The sequence below is a fragment of the Apiospora marii genome, assembly GCF_038362585.1.
Source record: "Apiospora marii strain CBS 49790 chromosome Unknown utg000007l_segment0_segment0, whole genome shotgun sequence".
NCBI classification, from domain to species: Eukaryota; Fungi; Ascomycota; class Sordariomycetes; order Amphisphaeriales; family Apiosporaceae; genus Apiospora; species Apiospora marii.
Genome location: NW_027117379.1, coordinates 1,190,575 through 1,213,852, shown reverse-complemented (window position 1 = coordinate 1,213,852; position 23,278 = coordinate 1,190,575). Strand labels below are relative to the sequence as shown.

The 23,278-nt window shown below is 53.7% G+C and overlaps 4 protein-coding genes across 4 annotated transcripts; 3 read left to right on the top strand and 1 right to left on the bottom strand.

Annotated features, from left to right (window-relative positions):
* Positions 1-1,363: 1,363 nt before the first annotated feature.
* PG985_010757 (uncharacterized protein) lies at positions 1,364-3,015 on the top strand (the record flags this gene model as incomplete). The annotated part of the gene is made up of 2 exons (XM_066830524.1): positions 1,364-2,494; positions 2,611-3,015. 2 exons carry the CDS (start codon positions 1,364-1,366, stop codon positions 3,013-3,015), a joined length of 1,536 nt encoding a protein of 511 aa, XP_066681206.1.
* A 576-nt stretch (positions 3,016-3,591) lies between these two features.
* Positions 3,592-4,971, top strand: PG985_010756 (uncharacterized protein; the record flags this gene model as incomplete). The annotated part of the gene is made up of 1 exon (XM_066830523.1): positions 3,592-4,971. One exon carries the CDS (start codon positions 3,592-3,594, stop codon positions 4,969-4,971), a length of 1,380 nt encoding a protein of 459 aa, XP_066681205.1.
* Positions 4,972-5,597: 626 nt separating this feature from the next.
* On the bottom strand, positions 5,598-8,238 carry PG985_010755 (uncharacterized protein; the record flags this gene model as incomplete). The annotated part of the gene is made up of 2 exons (XM_066830522.1): positions 5,598-6,547; positions 6,612-8,238. The coding sequence occupies 2 exons, from the start codon at positions 8,236-8,238 to the stop codon at positions 5,598-5,600; spliced, it is 2,577 nt and encodes an 858-aa protein (XP_066681204.1).
* Positions 8,239-14,479: 6,241 nt separating this feature from the next.
* PG985_010754 (uncharacterized protein) lies at positions 14,480-17,338 on the top strand (the record flags this gene model as incomplete). Its single annotated transcript, XM_066830521.1, has 2 exons — positions 14,480-16,994; positions 17,055-17,338. The coding sequence occupies 2 exons, from the start codon at positions 14,480-14,482 to the stop codon at positions 17,336-17,338; spliced, it is 2,799 nt and encodes a 932-aa protein (XP_066681203.1).
* Between the last annotated feature and the right edge of the window lie 5,940 nt (positions 17,339-23,278).

The following is a 23,278-nucleotide window of genomic DNA, read 5'->3' as shown; positions in this document are numbered from 1 at the left end:
TGCCTGTCGTTCCGCCAGCGACGGCGTCGTTTAGCATGGCCGGGGTTTTGTCCGTGCTCTCTTAGGAATCAGAGTCTAAATTGGTACCCGGTTCCCACCCCCGATCTTGCAACGGTCGCATTGCGAAAGTATGATTCAGCAGTTCTTAAGGCAACAGCACCGGCGTTATCTGGAATTAGTCGTGCTGCAGTGCTGCAATGTCTTTGACGGCAGAAGCGAGGGCGCGCAAACGTGCGTTGAACATCAGATGGGCAGGTTATGTAGGTGCCGTCGTAAACTCGTAGTACCTGCCTGTTCAAGTACCTAGGCAGAAGTTACGGAGTAGTGGGCAGTGCTTTAGGTTGAACTATCCCCAGGCGGGCGGGAGGCTCCTACAGTAAGACACCAGACGAACTGTCAGTGTTTGCGGGTTAGTCGGGGGTCATTTCATTAGTTCGCCAGCATCCCCCTTGCTGAAGGCTCCGAGTGGACGGATATTGATGCCAGTAAAATGACTGCCGGCGTTCTAGTCGCACAGCTCATCAGCGCAAACAAGCCATCGCAGTCACCACTCAGGGCAGCTAGGGGTGGTTGGCATTGAATGTGATCTTGACGAAGAACGCTAATAAGCATCATACTAGGTGGGTGCATAAGCGATGCGCGGAAATGTCAGAGTTGCCGCAGGATTAGGTACCCGAGCTGAGTAGGCTTGCGGCGGGATTCGGCACGATGAGACCAGCATGACAGCAGTGGGGTGGTTTCCAGGGCTGTCAGCAATCCCAACACGGAGCATCAAATGTCTTGATACGGCTCTGACACGGCGGCTTTGATACCCGCGAAAGTGCATCGATCGCTTCTAGACATCGCTGATGCTCCACTGACTTTAACCTAGAACGTAATTATAGCCGGCAAGGCGGGCTGATAGTGGGAGGCAGGAGGGGGATCGGGATCAAGCGCAGAGTAAAGTGGGTTTGCACAGCTTCGGTTGGCTACACAGGTTGAACAGCCCATGGAAAATATTCAGCCCCCTCAGCAGCGCAAGGCTTCCTCTTTGCGAAGTTTGGTCACTTTGCGGCGTAGGACGTTGACCCTCCCTGTGATCCTGTAAATCTCCCTGGGTGTTTGTTTTCCTTCAACCTCCCCCTGAGAGCTGACGGCTGTCGTATTGAACCTTACATAATTCCATGACGAATCCCACAAATCCCACGACTCCTCGCTGCCGTCACCTTCTCTGTGCCACATGCGAATGTAGCTGTTAACTGTATCACACTCCAACTTGCTGACCTCCCCAAATAAAGAAGGAGGAGGAGAAGCCCTGCGCTTCTGTCAACTTTACCATCCTGCAATGCCGTGGGCGTGGATCAAGAATTGGAGTAGCAACACCATGATACTAGGTGGGCGCGAGGTCGGCCTGAATTTGCGACTGCAGCGCATGCTAGGGCTCGTCATCGCCGCCGCCTGCATTGCGCTCCTGCTTTCTTCCATATTCATTTCCGACACCCACCAACCCTTTGGCATCGGTATTGGCGCTTTGCGCAGCAAGAGTGGCACCCCGCAGCCCGCACCGCCCAACGAAGACGGCAGCCGACGCCCCGAGTTCCTGCCTTGGGAGACGACGAGCGGCTTCCACCCGGTGTCCTTCCCTGACATTGGCGCCGTAACCGACGACGACTTGTGCCGGTCGTTTCCGCAGCACAAGCTGGCCTACCTGGTGCAGCCAGTCCTCAAGTTCGGCCACGGCGACCAGCCCGCGCGCGTCGAGTCCCAGCTCTCAAGCGTCTCGGCCTGCCTCGACGACCTGCTCATCTTTTCCGACTATGAGGAGACCATCGCCGGGCGCCATGTGTACGACGTGCTCGCGAACACCCCGGCCTCGTATCGCGACGACAACCCCGACTTCATCAACTACCTGACCCTCCACAACCTCAACGAGAACGGGACCGCGCTCAAGCCGAACGACCCGAGACCTGAGATCAACGGCTGGATCATCGACAAGTACAAGTTTCTGCCCATGATCGAGCAGGCCTGGGTGCTGCGCCCCAACAAGCGCTGGTACTTCTTCTACGAGTCGGACACGTACGTGGTCTGGGACAACGTCTTCCGCCTCCTCGAGAACCTCGACGCCGACACGCCCACTTACCTAGGCAGCCCCTCCCCGGGGCGCCACACCGACAAGGACGAGGTCACCTTCTTCGCCAACGGCGGTCCGGGCTACGCGCTCAGCCGCGGGGCCATGAAGAAGCTGCTGGCGCGCAAGGTCGGAAAAGATGGCGACTACATCGAGGCGCCCCTAAGCCACCGATGGCTCGAGCTGTTGCGGCATGAGTGCTGTGGGGATTCTGTGGTCGGGTGGGCTCTTTTCACTGCGGGCATAGCCATCTCTGGGCTCTGGCCCATGTTTAGCCCAAACGCACCGCACAACATCCCATTCGGCCACCGCCATTGGTGCCAGCCGATGATGACCATGCACAAAATGAAGCCCGAATACATGGTCGACTTTTGGAAGTGGGAACACGTCAGTAGAAACCGCGATGTAAGACAATCCAATCTCAGCCTCCCCCTCTCACCTCATCCCTCCCCACTACTTTTTATATTGTCGTGAAAGGCCCTCTGACTAATACATATGTGCAGAGGCCTCTCCTCTACCGTGATGCCTGGGAGCACGAGCATGCCGAGCAGGGTCCTGCGTCCAGAGATGTCGCCATCGACTGGGACAACCGTGGTTGGGGCGAGTATAGCACGGCCATGATGAAGAGCTACAGCGAATGTGCCAAATACTGCGCCGAGGACTCAAAGTGCCTTCAGTGGTTCTGGCACCTCGACACCTGCCGTCTGGCCGAAGCCGCCATTGTGGGCGTGCCGCGCTCCCCGGAAGTCGAGAACGGCGCGCCGACCCTGCCCGAGGGCCAGACGTGGTCGGTGGAGCAGAGCCGGTTCGTGTCCGGGTGGAATATGGACCGCATCGAGCAGTTCGGGCAGGAGCATAACTGCGAGGTCGTCGAGTGGCTCCGGCCGAGTACCAAGCGGATGTTTTAATGGGCGCTGTATGAACGAACGATTTCGAAGAAAAGGAGGAGCAGGAGAAGTATGAACGAAAAGCGAATGAACGTGCCAGCAGCATGCACCATGTATTACTATACCTCACATATACGAAGCTCACGAGAGAAAGGATTACACTAGACGATACCCTAATAAGTTTAAACATTGGTTTCACCAACGAAAGCTTGCGTTTCCCCATGACTCGATAAAAACGTGCAGCCTACAGTGTCCCATTAAACGGACAGGGTATACAGTCTCCCCTGACCGGGACCCTGTTGCGGTTTGATATACACGATACTCAATGCATGAGGGTCTGGTATATCCATCAGTCGGTTCATGAGCCCGAACTAGTGCGTCATGGACGGGACCCAGACGGGACCCAGTCCACTTACTATATACGCCAAAAAATGAAACCGCCCCTCCCCCACTTTCTTCAACGGTTGCTTCCATCTACGGACAAGGCAGGGTCTCGAAAATCCAGGACCCGATCGCGAGGCAGAAGGCAGCTAGCTGGCGGGGGCTTTTCAGCAGAGAGAGACGTATCTATCATCCAGCAAACAAACGACCGACACAATGGCACCGGGCAGGGCCGCCGCCGGCACGAAGCCTTTCCGGTATTGCGAAGAGTCTTCGCCGGCCTGGGACCCCGTCGCCTACATCGCCGACAGCGAGCTGCACGAGCGGGCGGCCGCGTTCCTCGCCAAGGATGACTTCGCCTCGGCCGTCGCCGTCTCCTTCAACCTGCCCCCGCGCGACGCCTACGTGTACCACGCCATCGTGTCCGTGACGCTCGCCCAGGTTCAGCACGCCATCGGCATGGGGGGCGCCAACGGGCTGCATACCTGGTACCGCGATCTAACCCCTCCTCCTCCTTCTGAAAACGACAACGACAACGGTGCCGCCGCCACGACGACAGAAGAAACACCGCAACGGCCGAAAGCGGCAAAGGCGCTGGGAAAGCCCGCGGCCCCGCCCCCGAGGCCAGACATAGACACCTACCTCTCCATCTTCAGCCCGACGACGGCGACGCCCAACATCCTCAAGACGTTCGCCCTGAACGCCAAGAAGAACTCGCTGCGGGCCTCGATCGCGTCCCACCTGCTCGCGAAGCGGTACCTGCACCCGGCCCTGCCGGCCCTGCAGGTCCCGCGCCTCAAGAAGCTGCCTAGCCCCCTGGCGCCCTACAACCCGTATCTGGATTTCTTGGCCTGGGCGTGCCGGAACCTCGAGTGGGCCGGCCCCAGCCCTGAGTCCGAGGCCGTCCGCAGCGCCCACCACGTCCTGCCCGTGCTCATGCACCACTTCGGCTGCGTGTGCCCCTCGCACGAGGCCCTGGCCATCCTGAAGCACGTCGCCGACGGCCGCGACATCCTCGACGTCGGGTCCGGGAACGGGTACTGGTCCTTCATGCTGCGACAATACTGCTCCAGTTCCCCCGACTCCACCACAGCAACATCAAAGTCGAAAAAGTCCCCTGCTACAGAACCAACGCGGGAACAGAAGATCATCCCCATCGACAACGCCCAGAGCGCCTGGCGCGCCACCTGGGTCCCCGACACCCTCATCGCCGACGGCGCGACCTACCTGCGCAAGCACCCCGAGACCAAAGACGCCGTGCTGCTGCTCGTGTACCCCATCGTGGGCGGCGGCGTGGCGGGCGGGGCCGAGGGCGGCTTCACCCGGGGCCTCCTCGAGGCCTACCAGGGCGACACCCTCGCCGTCGCCGGCACGCAGAACCACAACGGCTACACCGGGTTCCGCGACCGCGCCATGGACGAGTTCATGGCGCGCGAGGCCCCCGACTGGGTCAAGGTCGCCCAGGTGCCGCTGCCCAGCTTCCCCGGCAAGGACGAGGCGCTCTTCGTCTTTCAACGGGGCGCCCGGGCACCGCCCAAGGATGAGGGTGGTGGTGGCGGCGGAAACGGCACGGTAGAACAGCCTTCTGCTGCCTAGCAGCCAACGGGGGTATATATACAAAAAGAAAAGAAAAGAGCATATGATAGTGTGAAGTGGAGAGGAAGGCGTGATCAATCACCCACGACAATATGAATAAAGAATAGACCACTACGGTGAGTTTGTGCCGTTCCATTCAATCCAAATGCCAAAATCTAAGAAGCTGCATCTGGTGACATGACATTGTTCCCGCTCCCAGTTTCCCATCACTTGCCCTTGTGCGGGCGTTGTTATGTGTTCCTTCTGGCGAGGTATTGTGTTTGAGGGTTATCGGTGCCCATTGGTTTGCATCTGAATCAACCAGGAGAATGAACCGGGGCCAAGAGTTGCTGAACGCAATATTGTGGTTTTGACATTGTCATACCATCGTTAAGTTGACGCTGGTGGGCCGTTACAAGGTGATACCCGGCAGTCTTAACCACGGAAGATTGTGATGGTCAGAAAACAAGTGACATTATGGACCTGTCTAGACTTGGCGTCCTCGACTATGACCAGCTGCAAATACATCTTATCGACGCAAATCGCAGCAAAACTATCTACCTATTCTCCTCTCGCCAGATGAGCCTTTGATCCATCTAGGGAAATGGCTGTCATTCGCAGACAAACTGCATGTTTGTTCAAGTGATCTACCACAACACACGCTTAGAGGTGTGCAACCATCCACAGATCACAATAGCGACTGCACATACAAGCTCCGTCTCAGATCCCGTCCTCTTGTACCCTCCAATGTCCTCAAGTGGTTTTACAAAGCTTGTTTCAAGAGCAAAGGCATTGCTCAGTGGTAACTGGGAGCGGTGACAGTGTTGCCTTTGCCTCTGAGGTGAGGGGGGGAGGCTCTTATCAGCCTCGGTAATGTTGGGCTTGCGAACAGCAGCCGGCTCAAGCTGGGAACTCTCCTTGTGGGCGAGGTCTGGGCTACCCGTATCCAGCTTGATAGTGTCATGCTGAGCCTCATCCACTACATCACGCGCTTTGATGGTAAAGCGCTTGACAGAGACCTCCTCCTCGATCTTCTCACGGGCAGTGTCCTCTTTGGCGATCGTGGGCTTAGCCTCCACAACCCTAGACGATTTGGGCTTCCAAACCTTTCGGAGGTGAGGGGGAAGTCTATCGTCAGCACTGGAAAGAGCCGGGTTGACTTGGTGGATGTTGATGGTGTCGGGTGGGCCAGTCTTGAAGTCAGGAGACTCGATGGGGATCTCGGGCGAAACACTTCGCTCCACCTTGAACATGGGGGAGCGATCATGGCCAAGTCCATCATTACCACTGGGTGTAGCGGGCTGCTCTGGGGATTGAACTTCAATCTCTGCCGCAAGAATGTTCTGTGCGCTGTCGTTGGCACGGGTCTGACCTGCAGTGGTATCGACCTGTGAGTCTTGGGCGGCTCTCATTCCAGTGTTGGGGGTAGACAGTTCAGGAGGGGGAGGCACGAAGCTGGCAGCAACCTCATCTTCTGGCAATGAAACTTCCTCAGAGACCTCGGACTCAATCGACTTCCACCAAGCCTCGCCCTTCTTGCGGATCTCTGTATCATTCAGTAGAAGCTGGACCTGCTTATCCTTGAGCTGCTTGATCACTACAACGGTGTGTCAGTAGCCTCGCCATGGAATAGTAGCATTCAGAAGCACAATGAAACTTACTCTCCAGAACCCTATCAAGGGCGGATTCGAGGACCGGACCCAGCTTGCGGTGGCGCAGAGTCAATCCGATTGCCAGATATCGTGCGATTCGCGGAGGCGGCTGGTGATGAAGCTTGGAGCTGTCCAACACTCGACCGGGTGGGATGTAGAAGTAGGGGAAAGAGCGGTTAATCGTGCCCATCACCTTTGCCGCAACAGCTGCCTCCTCATGGCTAACTTCCCCATTCTGGACCATCCCATCATAACGACGCTCGTCCCAATCACGGCAGCGCTGAGCCCAAATAAGATCAAGCCCTGCGTACTTGATGAGAAGATCGCCGAGGACCATAGTGGTCATGCGATACTCAACAATGCTGAAGATAACATGGCAGTCTAAGTCGGTTGGGTTGGGCTTCTGGAGGAATTTGCCAAACTCAGCTCGAATGTTCTGGCCGAATGTTGATGTATAGTATCCAGGCCAGGATGGAAACGACTCCTGGACAAGATGCTTGAGATGACTAATCTGGGACAGACGATTGCCACCGAAGGCCGTTCCAAGAAAGGAAAGCCGACCCATACCATCTACAGAAGCAGAAGGCAGGGTGTCAAGCTTGTCCCAGGTCTTACGATAAGTCTCCAGCATGTCATTGTTTTTGCGGTTGCCAATGAGGTGCACCCAAGCATCCTTCTCTGTATCGAATGAGAAGGAGTGATCATAGTGATCCGGAGAGAATCGAGATGCCAGTAGGGCATGGATCTTATTGGAGAACTCGCTTCGCACTCTCATCTGCTCACTGTCAGGCATGGCAGGGCCCGGATGGGCCTCGAGATCCTTCTTGCTAGCATCGAACTTGTCGTTGTCGATGAAGGGTGACTCCCAGCCGAGGAATTGGTCAGCAATGGTTCGCGAGAAGATGCCACCGCATTGCCGGGCCAAGAACTCAATAGGCTTCTTGACGATTGTTGATGCTTGGTCCTTATTGAAGAACGGGTTCACCTGCCAACCTGCTGAAGTCAAGGAGGGAGTGATGACTGTGACTTGGGTGCGTGTATCCATGCTGTCACGAGTCTGCTCGCTGGTAATGACAGTGTCATAGTGATGAAGATAAACATCTTGTTCCAGGGTGGTACGACCACAGATGATCACAAGCAGTGGGGACTTCAGCTCGGCGGCAGTGATTGACTTCTTGCCAATCTCGTTGAAAAAACGGACCTTGATCTTCTCAACATCGGGCTCAAACACAATAGGAATCGGGCCATCGCCGGTTTCGATCTGCTCCGAGTCATTGCTCACAGTGGAAGCTGCACCACTGACGACACGGTTCTCGGAACCATGTGTGTAAGCAGATGGGTTCTGCTTCACGGCAGCTTCAACATCGCAGCGTGAAAGCCAGACTTGGGCTTGAGGGTGGGCTAGGCCAGAGACTAGCGACTTGATAGCCAAGTAGTCGCTAATATGCCAGCCTTCCTTCTCGGGACTGGTATTCTCATCAGATACGGCCAGAAGGCCTACAACGAGTGTGCGATTGTTGACATCTGGGAGAGTTCGAGTGACAATAGTGGCATCGAGGACAGCATCATCGATTGATGCAGGACGGGCCACGAATTCGGCCGCAGTGGGCACGAATTTGGAAGGGGAGGGCGCCATCGTGAGATGGTAACAGAACCTTTGGAGGCTTTCAGTATTGGTTGAATATATCGGCGAGGTCGAGTGGTACGACCGAAGGAGTGAAGATATTGGGGGAGTGGAAGGTAACTCTGCAGGGAACCAAGCAGACTGGGCGATGGTTGCTTGAGGGTTGCCTGAAAATGACAATACAATGAAGAAATGGAATATTAAAGAGGAGAAACACAAGCCGCAAGGAGATAGATATCTTACCAACTCCTCCAGAATTTGGTGATCAAGGCTTGGAGGAACGATGTGCAAGCAAGGGCAGACGCAGGAGCTTTAGACGATGGGTGAGGGAAAAAATGCGGAGAATGATAGAGCATGAGAAATACGAAAGAGTTTATACTTACCTCCAAGATTCTTTGTATCTGGGTTTCTGTTGTTGGGTTCAAGGTCGGTTATGGAATGTTTGGAAGTAGATGGGAGATGTGTTGCTCAGGCAGGCATTGCAGTTGAAAAGATTGTGACGGGTGCGTAAAACAAAATAGAGTCAAGCGACCGCGCCAAAATCAACAATGGCAGATAGGTCGTCGCGGGCGATACACTCAGTATAGGTAGCCTCTGGGTGTGGTCTGCAACTTCTGATTGATATTAGGAAGTTGTCGCCGAACCAAGACTGGTGTGATTCGATTAGGGTATGAGGGTGGCAGTGTTTCTCGTACTTGCACAAGACGATCACAGCTTTCAAGAGGTAGGTAGGTATTTTGGGATCACTGGGAAGTAGGTTAACTGACTACGCACAAAGTGCCTTGGGTAGGTACCTAATATTTCACAATAACAGCAGGTACGCGTCTTGAAGCTCTCCTTAAACGCGTTCCTTCCCCAGTTGTTCAACGCTACTACCTAATATTCACCTCGCCGTCACACCAGCAGTATTTGGGCAAACAATGCCGATGTTCCAGATCACAAGGTAGGTAGGTATGTAGGTAGCTAACCTTCCCCTGCCATTGTGGTATCTCTTTGATTTGACTTTGCATTCTTTGCAGTAAATATTCTTTTGCTTGCGACGATGTATATGTATTAGGCTTGTTTTAGGGGGAGGCTGTGTACAATATTACTCTGTTGCGTTATCTGAACAGAAGAGAAGACAACGAAGTTCAGTCGAGATTCATTCTGCTTTACAACTCCCCCAATCTTTCATAGTGGCTGCTCTTTGAACTTCGGTCATGGCTTGCCCAATACATTCAACCGTCGTTTTGAATGTTGACCATACTCTCTACTTCTTAGCCCAAGGGCCGTTGCAAATGATTCGTCTAAGAACTCCTAAGCATATCAATCCTTCAGATGGCCTGAAGTTCCTGCATTTACCGCAAATAGCCTAAATGAGTGGTGTTTGTGCGAGCATGACCCAACGTAGTCGAGGACATAATCATACTACTTACAGTTAAGTTGTAGTTGCTGTGCATGTGTTTACATGTTGGACACTCAGATTTGTCCTGGGTTCGATTCCGCAACTTGAAATGATACCTTAAGCTATTCTGATATGTTTCCCCATAAACCCTGGCAGGTAAGCTGCGGCAAGTCGAGAGGGATGTCATGAACATCCTCAGATCTCCCAGAGCTTGTTCGTGTACACATCCATCAGCAGCTGCTTGGTGTGGATCACCAACAGCTCCACAAGCATTATTTTAACAATGCTGTGGTAGCAGACCTTACGGCTTGCTGAACTTATTTCACAGAGCATACTACCTACATAACGCGAATGCATATGCTATGGGATGGTCGGGTAGGGGGAGGGTCTGCGGGAAGCCCCGGATGCTGTGCTCTCGCCGTATGCATTCAGATATGGCGGATCACGGTTCCGGCCGCATAGATGAAGGTGTTCAGGAAGCCAAATCGCCACCAGCTACCTATTATCTCGGGCTGGAAATTCAGCAGCTCTATTGTACGTGGGGAAAGCATAGCTACCTCACCACCATCATCCACAGTAAGCGGAGTGCCATGCTGTTGTTCGTGGTAGGTGATTCTGTGAGTAATCCGACGTGGTATCTCTGCGAGTCAGCAGCATGATGACTCGATAGTTGGGCTTTAACAGCTTCTGTGGTGCTCCTAGTTGTAAGGCAAGGTTGAGCAGTCGGGACGTTGCCATCGAGCTGTTGCCTGACGATCCTGATTGTGTAAGCCAATTCGTGGGACCGCGGCTCCATCCGCTCGATGGAGTACTTTTGTTGCAACCTCAGATCTCAATGTGTAGCAGATACTGAAATCATGGGTTGAACGCTGGTGGGTTCGCTACGGTTATCAGGAACGGAAGAATCGCACCATTTGGCTGAGTTGGATGATCTCCAGATCAGAGGCCGCTCCAGATTTCAATTTCGATTATGCAGGCCATAGCACAAGGTTGTCGCATCCCAATGCGATCGATATATAACATCTCTCTGCCCAAGAGGGGCTCAGAACAGAAGACTGGAACTCGGGTGGCTCGACACGTGAACAGGGCAGTGATCATCGCGCGCCGCACGTCCAACGAACCGTATTGAATTCGCCATGTCACGTTTTCGGGGGCGAAGTTCCAATAATGCCAAAGGATCGTCCGGAGAGCCAAGCGAAGGATTTTATGTAGAACGGCCTCGACCATGCAATGGCTACGGTGGTTGCGCGTTAAGCCATCGGCTCAGATCTGCCCACCAAAAGTACTTGATGCACGTCGTCCGAAGCTACTCCAATGCATGTTGTGGTTTCTCGAGGTGACCCAAACATTCCAAAGAGCATCGAGATTACATTAGCCCAAGAAGTTTTCTCTCTTTGTGGGCGCCCTCCTTCAAGTCAAACGAAGACGCGACAGGGTTACCCCAGCTTCGACTGGGCAAGCGAGGCTGTCGTCCTTCCGTCCCGGGATCATCGTTGGGCAGAAATCACGACAAGCCAGCCTGGTGGGAGCGTCTTCAGGCGACAAGTGACCCTCGAGGATACCGTGCGTGACCCATGCTAGTCGTCAATTAGCCCAATAATCGACTGTGTATAGTGTCCGCATCTAGTTGGGTAGCCTCTTTCATCAATATGCTATAGACGGCTAGTAGACTAGTCCGCCGGGCAGTTGGTATCTGCCACGGTAACAAAGATACTGCCGCCCCTCCAATAACCGAAGAAGGCGTCTTCGTCCGAAAGGAAATGAGGATTTGGTCCCATCAACTTCGGAAAATACATACCTACATTGGCGTGTTGAACGAACTGTGGTGCGACCAGATATGTACCCGCTGGGATGGGTGGGGGCGAACTAGTAAACCAAAGCGTCGCGAAGAAGAAAACGTTCCTGAGAAATTCCATCCTAACCCCTGTGCTGAGTATTCTTACTTTCGGTCCACGGTATTGGTCATTTGCCGGCTGGTACTTCGATTATGAAGTTTCATTGCCTCAGTTCAGGCATCAACCAGCATGGGTCAGCATCGATGGAAATCTGTGTCGTCTCTCGGCAAACACAGAGAAGATCCAATGACCGACTGAAGGTGTGTGACAATACTCCATTGTAGAGCAGTCAGCTCACTCATCCATCGGCTGTCACACAGGGGATTGATTGGGTTTGGGCATCGAGGCCCAACACAGGAGTCGAATAGAACCAGGGGATTCAGACAACCGTCGTCCCGTAACAGAGAAGCTTGAGACGAGCAGGCAAACCTCGATGGCCTGCTACAATTATTTCCGCGCTCGAAAAATGGGATGGGAGGGATAGAACTCCATATTTGCCATCTCTGTCAAACAAATAGGACTCCCTTGACACTCAAACAGTCCATATGGATATGTAAACATGGGCTCTATTGCCCCCAGTCGGGCCAGTCGGAGAGCAATGCCTAGCACCGATTCGTGCGCTCCGTGCCGCTCGGTGCGACCCAGAGAAGAGAAGAATCGCTCAAGAGCGTACCCGGTACCAACAACTGCAGATAGTTGGAGCACTCCATCTCCATCGCTCTCGTCTTTCTTGCCTGTTGTCGTGATGGCCTAGATGGCTCAGCAGTTTGGCTCGTGTAGGATCCCAGGGTCCTCTTTTCCAGAAGCCTAATATGCGGCTAAGGGAAAAAGTAACATTGATGTAGTCGAAAACCTGGCGGCTCTATTCAGGGACCAAGAAGACGCGAAAGCCAGGGCGCTGATCGTCCATGGGAGTTGCAGCAATGCCTGAAGGGGAAGCACAAAAGACAGGGTCTCGCGAGTTTAGTGCCCGGGAATTGGACAGTCTTAGTCCTGATCCTTGCTGCTTAGGTTGCTATTCTAGAAGTGGAGGAGGAAGAGCATTGGCGAGACTGACTTGTGAAGAAGCACACGAGCGGGATTGACGCAACAACACCTCGCCATCGCTCGACAATTGCTTGCACGTCATAGCCCATGACCATTGCTCGCTTCCGGCCCCTCTTCTGTCTTCTTGACCCTCCCCTGGCACCTGGCTCCCCTGGCTCCTTCCATCACCACCAATCTAGGGTAATTCGGTCTAAATGTACACTAGAAATGTTCCACGGCCGGCCTGCATGGGGTGTGGTATTGGTCTCGATATCTGGTGCCGGTATTGCCATATGTTGGCCATGTACTGTCTACATGCTACCTACATGGACGGCATACGGTTTCCAATCACCCCCACCTGGGCCAAGGCAATGCTCACTGCATGTTGCTGCAACCGATCTGGTGAAATGAATAATGTTGTTGATGCCACTGCTGCTGCCGATTTTTGCTACCAACATGCTGTACTTGGTACACTTGCATCGGCTTTCCTGCTATTATTAGAGGACAGACTTCTCCGGAAGGATTCGATCCTTCTCGCACAACGTCTTGCTCCCGTCCCTCCCTACTTCGCTCGTGAGAAGTGTCCAACCTATATCTTTAGCTACATGTATGTAGGTAGGTTGAGGACACCACGTACCCCCATCTTCCGCTGCCCCTTTAACACACACCTGCAGTGGCCGTTTCTTTATTGATCGCTTCCCGTCTCTGTCGCATGCAATTGCTGTCAGTACCCGATATAACACACGAACAAGGCATCCACGCGAGAAACCGTCCGCCGGCCCGTTCCCGTGGTTCATGTTAAGGTCGACGACATCTGAGACGCGGCAGTCTTTCTGACAGGACTGCGACTATAGGCTGGAGCCCTACCAAGCTTTCTATCAGATTGTGTCATTCGGCCTGGATAGTCTGCCGATATCATTCGCCTCGCCACCCGCGAATGATATCGCCCATCTCACTTGCTGCCGCTTATTATCATTATTATTATTATCCTTATTCTTACCTGCTGCGTTGTCAGTTGACTTGTCAAATTTCGACTTCCCAAGCAAAATTCACCCAACCAGCCTAATTGCTTTTTCCCCATCGACACAGGCATACCAACAACCTTGCTCGAACCGTCCGGGCGGGAGCAGCAGCAAGCGGCAGCAGCAGCAGAAGCAGCCTGTCAACTCCACTCCGGTGCTTTTGCACCTGCGCCAAATCAATCGACCGAATAGAGATTGACAGGCAAAGAGAAGCTGTCGTGCCTATTAAGTGGCTCAAACTCACCGCTACCTTCCCATCCATCAATCCCATCCCGCTACCAGGCATACCTGTGCATATAGCAAGCAGCTGCCTGTGAGCCAGCATCCGAGAGACGCTGCCAAGCGGGCTGTCACTTCGTTTTTACCCCACGATACATGCGCCCGGCGCCAGGACCCTTATCACCAAATCTCGACTACTGGGTGCCTGCAAAGTTTCCGGACTGCACTCGTCAGAGACATCGACAAAGTCTGTCCCCCCTGTCATGGCTTTTGGTGTTTTCAGCTGCTAAAACTTTACGCGCAGCTTGCATTGGTTACTTGCATTTGGACACACGCGCACACACACACACAGGATTTTCTCGGTGTAGTCTGATCAAAAAACCCCCCGGCTTCTTCTTGTCCGCCCAAAGACGACCCATCTTTTATGACTCGAGAAGCTCCTGTGCGGATGAGAGACTCTGGTTCCTTCGCCCCAATCCGGATCTTCTAAAACCCCAATTTCAGGCTTAGATAACGACGACACACTCGATCTTACCCATTGGCTTGCACCACCTTGTGCCCAATCCTTGCATTTTAGACGTCCGTGCCGCCTGGGGTAGCATACTACGTCAGCCCATCCCTAGCTGCTTTCCTAGCAGGGCTCTGCAAAACCCATTACAAAACCCATCCTCGTGCCCCTCCTCCCTCGCTGAGGCCTAGCCTAGTGAATGTCAGCAAGCAAAAGTCCGCAGCCAGCGCAAGCGGTCAATCAATCCATCATCATCACCATGACCGACCCGCGATACAGACATCCTTCGGGGCGCCGGTCGCCTACCTTCAATCCGGCCCGGGCTTCCTTGCCCCATTCAATCGGATACGCAGCCCCCTGGTATGGCGGGGATATCCACGCAGTGCCTACTGCTCGCTACGACTCGAGCGTCCCGCGTGGCTCTGGCGACCATCGCGCGGCGCCAGCCGCCACCATAACCACGTATAACGTGACAAAGGAACCATTTCATAGAAGCTCTAGCGTTCGCGAACCGAGCCGAAACCGCCATCGCTCATCGACTCTTGACACAGGCAGCACCATCAAGCCAATCATAGTCACCACGAATCATTCACGTCCTCACAACTCTTCGTCTCATACATCTTCAGGCTCCGCCCGACCGTCGAGCCCTGGCCAGAACCCATATCGGACTAGTGAGGAGACTTACTATGCGCAGCCTGCATCTTCTATTCGAGCGCGTAGCCAGCACCGCCATACCCAGAGCGCAACCCTCGACAACGATGAACTTTACAGGTTGCGAGAGCGCGTAGGTGATGACAGGCTCCGAGCCCCTCGGCTTGGTCCGGTTGACCCATACCGACCCCATAGTCGTCAGGGCGGATATATCAGTCAACCACGAATTAGCACCAGTACGGTAGAAGACAACTTCGAGTACACAAAACCAAGCGATTTGGTAAGACATGATCTCGATCACGACGGCCCACGAAGTCGAGCAGGACGTCGCGAGAGCTTCGATAGGGGCTACTACCGACCGTCAGTTACCGTCACAAGCGACCTTGGGCGTGCGAGTGACGTTGGGCGTGCCCCTAGTCGCCGCGGACCTCCGCCCCCTTCATCCGCCCTTGAACGGTACAACCAGGCGGCTGCGTCAGGTATATATGACCGACCGTCCGTTACAATGCCCACCCCTCCCCAGGTCCCCCCTTCTCCCATTCGGTCCGGTCATATAGACGCTGGCGACAGCATCACTGCTGAACGTCGCACTGCGCGGCCAAGACCAGTTTCCCTCTACCAAGAATCCACTCCTCGCCAGTCAGTGCCTGAGGACATCTACCGTCCTCGGGAAGAAGAGCGCCTCCACAAGCCCCGTCGCGAAAGGGGTGACGAGGGCTACCGTGACGACGCAGTTGCTGCACGTGGCTTTGGTCTTCGTCCGGAGTTCCTAGAGCACACGGAACATCGCCGTTCGGTGGAGCCGGAGCGTCCGATCTATGAGGAGCGCCGTTCTCGGAGAGAACCTGAGATTCGTGAACCAAAACGTCGATCAGATGAATCTCTGGATCGTGCCCGTCCACGTGAGCGCAGACCGTCCGAGCTCAAAGAACGCCCCTACCGTATAGAAGACGACCGAAGCAGCGAACGGAAGGACAGTAGAGATTCTGTACGGGGAGACAAGGTGCGCGACAAGGTCGCAGCGGGACTGGGTGTGGCTGCTGCGGCCATTGGTCTCGGCGCAGCCGCCAAGGACAAGGACGAAGGAAAGGACGGCAGAGGGTCTCCCAAGCGACGCAGCGGTTCCCATGAGAGTATCGAAACTGCTGCAGCGTCTCGCGCAGCAGATCGCTACAAACCTCGCGAGAAAGATATCGAGCGGAGACCATCTCCCCAGGATCCCGCCGCCATTGAGCCGAGATGGGAGAGCCGTAGAGACAGAAATGATACGGATTCGCGAGAGCGCGAACGTGAGCGAGACAGGGAGAGGGAGAGGGAGCGTGATAGAGAGCGCGATCGAGAGAAGGAGCGAGAGAGGGAGAGAGAAAAGGAAAGGGAGCGCGAGAGAGAGCGCGACCGTGACCGAGAGCGTGACCGAGAATACAGCAGACGAGATGCTGAGGCTCGTCCTCTCGACAGGGATGCAGCCAAAGAGAAACCTGCTGCTGTCGATGAGGAAACTTCCGCTGCTCCCAAACGCCGCCACCGTCCCTCTGTGGCAGCTTTCGATCCCACCGATACCAAGGGACTGATGGACCTCAAGGCAGAGTTGGCTGCCCGGGAAGGGGAAGGGAAGCCAAAGGAGAAAGAGAAGGAGAAGGAGAAGGAAAAGGAAAAGGAAAAGGAAAAAGAACGACCTCCCCCAAAGTCTGATACTGTCGACCCGTCCGTATCCGACAGGCAACGCCAGCCTTCGCGAGATCGTTCGCGGGACCGATCCGAGTCTCGCGGGCGCGAACTAGCCCTCACTGAAGCTGAGCAAAAGCAGGTGCGAGTCGTGTCGCCTCCAAGAGACAAATCAGACCAGAAGCCTATCAAGGGTATTCTTAAGCAACCCAAGGACTCGTTCCCTGAAGAGCCTCATCCGGTTCGGGAGGGCGTTGCTCCTCATAAAGCCGACAAGACAAAAGCGGACGCCCCTCAAGGTGCTCGCTGGACCAAAATCAACAGAAAACTCGTCAACCCTGAAGCACTCACCATCGGCAAAGAGAGGTTTGAGGTGCGCGACGATTTCGTCATCGTTCTCCGTGTTTTGAGCAAGGAGGAGATCCAGCAATATGCGATTGCCACGAACCAGCTGAGAGGTAAGCGAAAACCCCCCAATTGCTCGTCACCATGGACGCTAGTAACTAACGCCTAAACAGAGAAGCGAAGACGCGAGTACGAGCAGGAGCAGGGGGAAGACGATGACAGACACCGAGATCGAGATGAGGAGGATCGAAGAAGACGCCACCAACGGCGTGGATACGAAGACGAAGACGAAGACCGCAGAGAGCGTCCTCGTCGCCATCGACGTGATGAGGACGAGTTTGCGGACCGACCCCGGGCCTTGGAATACGGAGACCAAGACAGCCACCATCACCACAGGTCTCACCGAGACAGGGACAGGGAGACCAACTCCAGTCTGGACGATAGAGACAGACGCTAAACGGCTCTTGGAATTCAACAGGTCGGCTACTGGTTGATCTCTTGAATTTTCTACGATATACATTTGGATTTTTGAGGTCATCATTGAGCGTTTTAGAGCACTATGCTACGATGTCATGTACACAATTCTGGCTATTTATTATGGGCGGTGGTGGGATGTCTGTATGAAGGAAGCTGGGCAATAAGGACCTGTATACCTGTAATTTTGGGGACGTTGAATATCATGATACCATTTTCTCTTCATATCACTCACTGCATCCATAATACATTGTGAATGTCCATTCCACGTGTCTATGGTGCAAGAATGTTCGTATTCGGCGTATCACTGGCTCAGTTGGTATCGATGTGAGGACGTGAGGGAAAATATCAATGCTATAACCATGGACGTCGAATCTGTTCACACGCCTCTGTTGGGCCAGAACTAACAAAGCCTTCTGTAGCTGTGATCATCGGTGTGATGAGTACCTACACAGCTACGTCGGTTCACGGACCAGTGACAGGCGTTGCCATGTATGGCGAAGATTTATTGAAACAGATGGTCCATACCGAACAATAAAGAATAAGCAAATCATCATGTTGGCTCCTCGGGTGTAGATAGGATTCATGTCACTTTGCCGTACCTGTGACTCCCTCTCTCCTCATTCCATCAGCAACTCTACGCAGATTCACTCGATTTGAAAGCTTGATGTATATGAAAAGGTCGTTTGAGTTGAAGTAACGGTCTCCTAGCCCATACGCAAAGATGTGCACACTCTTCAGTGAACCCCATATTCTTCTAATTGCTGGTTGTTTCAGGGTGTCCATGAGCCAGCCCAGCTGAGATGATTGTGTGAGCCCAGTGATATGCGGTGTCGCGATAAGTAGAAACGTGACTTTGGTTCATCCATACCGGGCTTGCCAGGGCATCATTACCTTCTCCTACAGCTAGTAGCTGCCTTGCTCTCATCTTGACTGTGAGCTATCCAAGCTAGGTAGATGTCGATTGAACATGCACGCCACGTTGGCAGATGTCAGTCGGTGCCGTGATGTATGGCGCATTGCTACTACGACTCAGAATTAGTTTGCTGGAAGAGGAACTTTGAGGCGCATATCAGAAACATTTTCGCTGCTGCGAGCTATGAGCGTGCCTTGACGCAGTGGTCTTCTTAGTTGTCTAGCTCTCGAGTATTTAGAGCCAAGTGATACAGATGGCCCCAGCCCACCGATTGAGTGTTCAATACATGTCGCCCATCCCTATCGTATAATGCACAGCATTCCTGAAAGCAATACCAGGAGAGGTGGGAGCGAAGTAACAACATAAGAGTTAGTAATCAACATAAGCCAGTGAACTAGGTATAAAAGAAACCAGGCCCTTGACTTAATACCGTAGTGCAATTGACGAAAGGATCGTGAATAGGTAGCATATCCCGTGATCTTCGTGATCTTCGGGAGGCTGGAACGGTTCTGCCGGCCCCTATACATCAAACAGAGCGACGTTAACAATAACAGAAAAGACAGCTATGCCGGACGATAGGCGGTCTTGTTTAGCCTCCTCGGCGAGCATAATGATATGCCTGTCGTATGGTAGCTGGCAGCTAGTGTTCTCTTGGTAATTCAACACCAGGAGCCCCTATCGCGATGTTTAACATCACCTACCACTCACCAGCATTGGGCTACCGAATCACGTACTCACACCAAAGATATTTTTAATGTGTTAGAATATCCCGCAAGAACAATAGCATCGAGATGTAGGCGGCTACTCGCAGGCTGACTGCATCGTCCCGTTCCCCTTGACAGCCATCGGATCCAGAGCCTTACACTTGGGACGCTCCAACCCCAGATACTCACGTCGATAGCACATAACATGAGGTAGCTACACACCCGCCATTCCTTAAGAGCACCACTTGAATCACACCCAAGATTAATCTACAGCCTGGGCCTGTGCCTACTTGTTCTATCCGCCTTGAAGACCATAGTGAGCCACTTGGTGCATTAGCCGCCGAGCCTCGAAGTCGATCTGCCTTCCCCCTTTTCAAGAGCCAGAGGGTGCTCGCATTGCAGAGTGATCACCCAACTCTACTCTACTCTACGTATCTTTTCCCACATCTTAAACACGGCTTCTATCACATATACCTTGCACGCAATAGAGAGAGGGGAGATGAGAGTACGATCTGATCATCCAACCCATCAGGCCACCCATCCATCCCTTTGCTGGCCCAGTCACCACCATCTTCACACGGATAACCACAGTATACCCAATCTCTTACTTCTATTGTTAGAAACAGCCTGAGTGTGCTGCGGTAGGGGACCCAATCACAGGAGACACCATCGCATTGCACGCAACCATCTTCAATCTACCTACCTATCATTCTTCAGCCGCAATGGCAATGTAGTATTCGAAGGATTTCGCAGTGTGACCCTACCGACATACAGCACCAAGCACTACGACACCCGCTGACCGACAATTGGGCTCCTTGGTGGACAGGACGGACGGTACCGGGTCAAGGTTATCTTACTGTGCGCATCAAATCACAATCATCAGTCATTCAGATAGGCGTTAGTCATTTGCCTGACTCTGTTTCACTACCTACGTGTACCGGTATAACGCGTACCTGTCGGTTGGTGTGCGTATAGTGAAGATGCAGATCTCTCTTTCTCTCTATCTCTCTCCGCCTGTTGTTCTCCCCCCCTGCGAACTGGTTGCCTGATACATACATGCTTCTCTGATGACAAACTCAACAACAGCTTGGATTTTCCCCCTTCGGAGATTATCAAACATCATAAATTCGCCGGGAACCTTCGATACAATGGACAAACCACCATAAGCACCTCCACTCCAGCCCCAGAAGGCAGGGTAGGGCAGGGAATGAATGGGATCAGGATGGAGATAGAACCCAACTTTGTAAGGAGACTTTTCGTTTTTGGCGGGCGGCGGGAGGGATCGAGACGCCGTGACGCTCATTCCCGGACGTTAGATCATCATCGCGTACGTGTAATAGCTAGTCTCGTTGGCGTCAGAGAAATAGCTTCGGAGCCCCCGCGCTAGTCCGCCAGTTAATAAGAATAATAAGGATAATACGGAATGATAGGGGAACGGCGACGGGGGGGGTCAATGGTAACTGCCTGCTGCTGCTGGGCTGCTGGGCTATAGAACGGGGTCTGATGATGGTGTTTGCTCCTCTCTTGCAGCGCGTTCTGGGCCTTTGGCCCTCTTGCCACACCCACAAGTTGTTGGGTCTGCACACAGTGATCGCCGGGGGGGGGGGGGGGCCATATCTGCAATAATGGTTTCATTTTACCAGCCACTTCTTCCCTTTAATCTTAGATGGATATATCCCCATAATGGGCGATTCACGCAATTACCGTTGGGAAAAGCATGGACGCTATATGTGACGATGGAAGCTTCCGTCGATTCGATACACGACTTGCCGCTTTGGGCTTCCATGTCGTCTCGTCCGCCGACTATACCGGAACGGCGCTATACGTTTGAACTATTTCCGATCTCTCGTACCGGCACTAAACTCGCAACTGAAACTCCACCCATAAGTAGATAGTAACCCAAGCAATCCATTCTATGTACGTGAATGACTTGAGAAACATGAAGAAATGTTTCGGTCTGTGTGCTAAAGTGGTCCTGGAAGTGGATAGGGCTCCTCTCTTTTCTCATATTACCCTGTCCCCATTTCCCTCCCACACCCACCCCTGCCCTGTCAACTTTCTCTCTTGTCGCCCACCCCCTCCCCTGTCCTCTTAACCCCTGAACTCTGCAGTACATATTCTCCTCTCTGCTGGGACAGCATTAACTTAATTCTATGATTACGAGAACGTCTTGGCAAAACTAATGCCTGCTGCCCGCAGAGCTTCCACGCAGCCACCCCATTGAGATCCCTTCCCTCCCCCCAGCGGCAGAAGAGCGGAAGAAGGTGGAGAGACGTGCCCGCCACCGCGTTGTCGGGGTCAGCAGCACACCACGCACGCACGCAGTCCCGCCCGCTCGCCCCCTGGCATCTACACCGAGGAGCACGTGGAAAAGTCCCAGGGCCATGCCTGCCAGTAAGCAAGCAGCAGCGCAAACGGACGGGGGGTGTCAGGGAGGGCGGCCGGGGGTGCAAAATGCTGACAAGTCCGTAGAAAGCAGTAAAAGTAGCGAACACGGGAAGGGAAGATAGATACCTACTTTTACCTGTACTGCACCGTAGTAGCAGCAGTACAGCAGCTGTAGGTATTGTACACCGCAGATAGATTGCGTCGGCCGGTTGAGCGGTCGACAAGGTTCTGACCTCATTTCGCTGCAGGAACTGGACTTCGCCGGATGCAACGTCTTGGGGCAGCGAGGTACAATAGGCATGTGTGAATCTTTCTCCAGGCGCTGGGTGCAGTACTGCAAAGTTCCGTGGGACGGACACGCACGCGTCATGCGCGAATCGCGAACAGAACAGACAGAAAAACGTACCATCGACCACTGCCCATACGCGTCATGCGTGTGGTCTGTACTTGTAGTCGGTATGCAGCGTGCATTACATCTGGAAGGCAGGCCTGCAGCAAGAGAATCTCGGGCGGACCGAGTCTGTCTCTGTGGCTGTCGAGGAGGGTGTCGCTGTAGTAGGTAGGAGCCAGCATGCAGTGACTTTTTTTTTTTGGGCAGCATAGCACATCGGCATGTAAGTATGTACATCGCCTAGAAGGTATCTACCGGAATACCTACATGCGTGACTACATACCGTAAATTTCGACAATCATCCAGAAAGAACCCGCTGCTTACTTGCGTGCGAGGCCGATGCAAGTGATGCTGTGCGTGAGAGTGAGAGTGGGCACAAAACTCGTGTCGATGACTCGTTCATTGTCGTCGCCGCCTGTTGATTTGCGAGCAGCTGCTGGACTTGTGACGACTCATGTTTCCGCAATCGTTCCATACTGATGGGACTGGCACAGCAAGTGTGGTGCCTGGATCCTTGCAGGGCGACCGACAATCCACTGCGGCCGCCTTCCCATTCTGACTGCAGCTTCTGGTACGTGCCATACATATCGTATCTTGCAGCAGCTCTTCGCCGCCCGCCGCTGCTGCAGGAGGTGTTTGTCTGCTGGATGTACTTCAATGGGTGTCAGACAGGACAGAGCCACCTAGGCATGGTTGGAGGGTATTTCGGGGGATTTATTTTGGGTGGTTCTTTTCCTTTGTTTCGACACACGCCCACCACACACACCACGTCTACAAGTACATACAGTAACGTGGTGGGCATCATCTCATCTTTGGTTGGCAGGCTAGGCAGGTGGTGTTGGGCCTAACAAAGCAGACACCCGACTGCGGTTCCTTCTCCAAACAAGGGAGGGAAGGAGGAGGGGGATACCTACTGGAGGGGGGGTGTCGTGTCAACGCGACAAAGCGAGACGGGGGTTTGGTGCAGAGGCGAGCGAGAGAGAGCGAGCGAGCGAGGGAAGGACCAGAAAAGCAGTAGGGGAGCAGGGCGCCCATGCAGTGCCCACACACTCATACTGGCAACGCGTGCTGCGTGCTTCTCTGCGCGAGTGCGTGCGTGCGTGCGTGCGGAAACCTCCTTGCTAGCTTGATGGTACCGTAGCATCGTGTGCCGTTCAATGCAATCCCTCCTCCCAGTCCTCGAGAATGCAAGGTTCAGGAGGAGGGATCTTCCTCTGGGAACTTTAGGAAGGGTTCCCCGCGCCTACAAGATGCTTGGAACGCTGCTGCTTCAACCCCCCTGCCACTGCTTACCCTGGAGATGAGTGCTTGTCTCCTCCACCCCCAATGCTAGACGAGTCAACGGTGACTAGCTTGGTCTCCTCGGTGTGAGACTCCAGCTCGAGAAGCCGTACCTATTGTACATATTAGGTATTCAAAAAACGCAGCATCAGAAATTTCCATTTCCGGAGCCCGTGGCCATCGAAAAATGGAGCTCCCGCTCATCAAACCCATTGGGCACCGAAGCTCCATTTCATCCTGTGA